The sequence below is a fragment of the Corticium candelabrum genome, chromosome 18, assembly GCF_963422355.1.
Source record: "Corticium candelabrum chromosome 18, ooCorCand1.1, whole genome shotgun sequence".
Taxonomy (NCBI): Eukaryota; Metazoa; Porifera; class Homoscleromorpha; order Homosclerophorida; family Plakinidae; genus Corticium; species Corticium candelabrum.
The window spans coordinates 5,205,920-5,210,919 of NC_085102.1; the positions used below are offsets into that span (position 1 = coordinate 5,205,920).

The following is a 5,000-nucleotide window of genomic DNA, read 5'->3' on the forward strand; positions in this document are numbered from 1 at the left end:
TCATAAATCCAAGACGTTTAGCTGCATTGTTTAGACTCAGTGTCCACACAAGATCATAACGGAAAAAGGAAAAAAGAAAATATGAAAAAGAAAAATTGTAAAAAAAGAAAAAATTGAGACAAAATTCAAAATTCAAAAATGAAATTCAAAAATTGAAATTTAAAATTTAGAATAGCCGAATAACCCACGGACCGACCCAATTTGTTTGCATGTTTATATCAATGAATGATTGTGTAGTTATATAGCTAGTTAACCGGACTGATTTCGTTAGACAACACAATCATCATGAACTCTAGAGATGCAATGTTATTATGACTCACTGTGACGCATAGGAGTGGAAAGAAAAAGCAGCCACGGTTGCCCCACTTTCGAAAACTCGCAATTTCCAAGCAGTATAAGTTCTCGGTTGATACAATCTAGATAGATAGATAGATAGATAGATAGATAGAGTTTTACACATGTAGCCCTATCAGCCTGAGGCTGGTCTTCCTAGGGGGCCTGTCATAACAGAATTATCTACATTTATAAAAGTTAAGAATATACTAGAGTTCAAGATCTAAAGTACAGACTTCTAAAGATAGATAAAGATGGTGCATGACGGAGGGCAGAAGACAAATTATTCCATAATTGGGCGCCTCTGTAAGAAAGACTCTTTTTCAAACATTCACTTTGCGGTCTTGGTATGTAACAATCGTCCTGGTGTCTGTGACTTCTGACTCCCACTTCTTTATTTGATTTTAGGATGGTTAGTAGTGAAGGAGGTGCAAGTTTTTCATGATCGTGAAAGCCACTTTACTAGCTTGAAAGTCTTGTCTTTCTTGTAGACGTCTCCAATGCAAGTCCTCGAGTAGGGGTGTGATTGGGGAGCCAAGCTTGCCGTCAAAAATCAATCTTACAGAGTAATCGAAAACTTTATCTATCTTTGCTTTTAGGTTTGCCGAGGCAGTATCCCCTATCACACTGCAATATTCCAGAAGAGGAAGGAATTTCCCTCCAACAAAACGCTGTCTGAGATCTTTCGGAAGTGAGCTTTTCACCCCGACGAAAACCTCTCAGAAGAGTGTACGCTTTGAGCACACCCAGTCAATATGGTTGCCCCATTGCAACCATATCTGCAAGGTATTTGCAACACTTTGATCTTCTACGTTTGTGCCCAGAGAGAGACACTTCCACATGGGATACTTCCTTTTCTCTGGACTGTCTGGAGATAATGAGTAGTTCAGACTCTGCCGGATTGATACTGTTTTTATTTGTGGACATCCAATTCTGTACATCTTTCATGCACGATTCCAACGCTATAGTGGAAGCTCACAAGATGACTCGGCACTACACTCAACCCGAGTGTCATCTGCATACATTGTGACTTTTTCACGAGGCATACAAGATGGAAGGTCATTTAAATATAGAGCGAACAGTAGAGGAGCTACTTTGGATCCCTGCGGAATACCTCTTTGGATGGACCCAAAGTTGGAAGTCATGTTTCCTACTTTGACACGCTGCTTCCTATTAGAAAAATACTCACCGAACCACTGTAAGCTTCTGCACCCACACCCAATAGTAGATAATTTCTTTGGCGGTATACGATGGTCAACGGTGTCAAAATCTAGGCGTGCATGCATGGTCCCCTGGTCTCTGAACTCCCTGGAGGAGCGCGGAAAAATGCAATACTGCTGGACGCACTAAAGACAGCAGACAAAGACTTTTATCCAGGCCAAATGCATGTTCATGCATGAGAGATGCCTAATTTACTGATAACTCTGCCAGTTGTATTATTGATTCAGATACACAAAAAGATACATACATCGGGTCTAGGCCGGTGGCCAAATTTTGTTTCGCGCATGTTAGATAAACACACACAACTTCTAAATTTTGTATCACAAAATGACGTCACGCGGAGGTCACGCGAAGATCACGCGGTTGTCATCGATACGGGAATTAGAATACAATTAGGTGTATCTTGACAGTTGACGATATGCGAACGCTACTTCGCACCGAAACACGGTACTGTGAGCTTCTGATATCAGTAATGTTGCTACGGTTGATGCGCAATATTTTCATAATAATTGATAAATTATGTTCTACATTTATTGTAAATTCTAACATTAATTAATTAACTTAAGTAGACTGAGAAATTTGACACAGTAATTTATTGTAAATAGTACTGTATGATACAATACATTGCAATATACAATATGACACACTAAACCATGACGTACACTGAATCTACTATACTCACTAGCTACTAATACAAAACTGTTCAAACAGACATGAATTAGTGACTCTTTTGTCTAGTTTAGGTGTTCATAAGGAGCAATCCTTACATATTTACGGAATCGAGTTTCAAATATCATAAAGATGATGAGATTGGCAGCAATGAGAATGGTGAGGATCAGAAAATACATGTAAGGGTTTCGGTTTGTCTCCTCGACAATGTCACATTCAACCGTTTTGTTTGAACGTATTTGTAGTGGAAAAGCCAAAGTAGGATCAACAGCTTCAAGAAATTGTAGTAGAGCCACACCTATATATTCACCCAAACCAAAGAGACAGTAGACGAGTCCAAATGTAGTGGAACGAAACTGACGTGGAGACGAAGTTAACACAAACTCCATGATACAGACTACAGTCAACACTTCTGACATTCCCATTAGGACATACTGTGGTACTTGGCTGTAGATGGGAATGTTCCAGTAGCATTCAGTAATCTTGATTTTATTCATATAATATGTTCTCGGACTTGGTGCACCACCTCGACTGTCAATACAAGATTCAACAACTGTTGCTAGTACACATGACAAGAATGCCAATAACATGCCCAAACGGAGTCGAGGTATGACAACATTATAGAGAGTACGTTGTGCTATTCGTTCATACAGTGGCTTCACACAAAACAGCATAATGGGTACAAACACGATGGCGGCTAGTGGACCAAATGCTGCAGTCAAGTCAGCAGGAGGAATGGAAATATTTTGTAACTTTCCATAATCCATTTGTTGACTTTGTGTCACAAATGCACCTTCTACTTGTGCTCGGATTGTAAAATACAACAAGAGAGCACACATGAAAGGCAGAATAGGTGCAAGTCTTTGGATATGTTCTTGTCTTTCTTTTTCTACTCTCTTTGTTTCATTAGTTGATTCTTGTTCATATAATCTCAAAGTTCCTTTCCAATAGTGGGGAGGCAAATTTTCTTTACAGAACGCTGTTCGGAAAATGGCCTTTATGTTTGGTATGTAAAAACCAGGTGCTCGATGTCTTCTGAATGTCTTTCGTAAAACAATTAAGATTATAAGAGCCACACACAGCAAGCACACGGCAAGTAGATATCGCCAAAAGAATCCAGGAAATTTGCCCTCATCTGTAGACTTAAAGTTTGTAAACGTTGCAGGTAACGATTGGAGATGACCTCCCAAGATAAAAGCTATTGCACCTCCAAGGTTAATGAAAAAATATGACCAACTCACAAATTGTGTGAGATATTTGCTTTTTTGGTTGTCATCTGTTAGTTGTTCCAACATGAATGGGATGAGTGTGGCTCTGATTCCTGAAGCACTGAAGAGAAGAACAAAGATCAAACCTGTGAAATACAGAGCTTCTGGCAGAGTCTCTGGTTTGACTGTCGCGTGCAATGTATAGGCAGATGCACAAATGAGACCAGCCCCAATACAATATGATAAAAAGCAGGTAACAAGAGTATTGTACTGACCAAACTTTGCATCACTCAGAAAGCCGTAAACTGGTGTTATGGTGCTCATCGTTCCCACAGCGAAAGTAGTGATCACAAACAACGAAACGCTACCTGACATTCTAACGTCCAAGTAGACTCCCACGTACGTCGTGATGTTGAATGTGATTCCAAAGTAAGCAATTCTTTCTAGCATTTGAACTACGAGTAACCAGAAGACAGCCCAGACAGGTGGAGAGATGGAAAAAGACACGGTGTCCAGTCTGGATCTCGTCGGGCTGTTTGTATTGTAGCTTTTCTGCTGACCCGACTTCAACAGCGGAGTATACGGCTTGTCGGCTTTCGATGCCATTCAAATAACTCAATCAGCAAGCTGGCTGAACACGAGAACATTTTATCACGTGATTTTGAATATTGCGTGAGTAGCAATGATGCAAGACTTGGCACGCTGAATTGAACTAAATTTTTTAGGAAACAATTTCTTGAAATTACAGCAAGCAACAAAACTTCAAGTCTTTGTACATGCATGAAAGTCCGTTTTAGAATTTTATATAATTAGTCTAGATCTGTTCAGAGAAAGTCCCAACATGTGCACGTGACGGGAGACATAAGACAATGGTTTACCACCAGGACGACTGTACTATGCTGTATTCTAAACTTGACAATGTCTATAGCCACGTGCATGCACTACTACAACATCAGAAAAGCATTCTAGACTACTTAGCTAATACCGTATTCGCCCGTACTAACGCCCTGGGCGTACAGGAAGGAAACCCTTTTTTCTGGGCGTATACTAGGGCATGGGCGTTATTTTGGTCCTAGGCGTATACATAGTCACAAAATGCTGTCGTTTGGCCAGTCATCATATAAATACTTGAAGACAGAAATACCACAAATGCTTGCAATTATCCATTTGCAAGATCAAAGGTACCGGTATCCATACAGCATCAACATACACGCAGAAACTAGACACTATACGCTCGTGGTCGGCCTGAAGCCCATCGAGAGCATCAGGGTCGGTAATTGCAACGAAGACACGAGTCTGGCGGCAAGCACTTTCACTCAACATTGACACCAGCTCATCAAACGCACACAGACGGAGACGAATGTTCTGAGGGGCCCCATTTTGTTTTGTCTGCGCATGCGTATCCTGGGCTTATACTTGGGCAAGGGCGTATAGTTGGGCACGGGCGTTTTTTCGAGCTGAAAGTTCTGACCTGTCGCACATGGGCGTATATACGGGCATGGGCGTTATTTCGGTATGGGCGAATACGGTACTCTAGTCACGAGACATCACGTGCACGACTATGCAGGT

The 5,000-nt window shown here is 41.0% G+C and overlaps 1 protein-coding gene across 1 annotated transcript; it reads right to left on the reverse strand.

The window, feature by feature from the left end:
- Window positions 1-2,149: 2,149 nt before the first annotated feature.
- Window positions 2,150-4,037, reverse strand: LOC134193743 (solute carrier family 15 member 4-like). Its single transcript, XM_062662578.1, has one exon. The coding sequence runs from the start codon at window positions 4,035-4,037 to the stop codon at window positions 2,289-2,291; it is 1,749 nt and encodes a 582-aa protein (XP_062518562.1). The 3' UTR covers window positions 2,150-2,288.
- Between the last annotated feature and the right edge of the window lie 963 nt (window positions 4,038-5,000).

Coding starts and splice junctions, on each gene's coding strand:
- LOC134193743 (XM_062662578.1), bottom strand. CDS start 4,037: ATGGCATCGAAAGCCGACAAGCCGTATACTCCGCTGTTGAAGTCGGGT.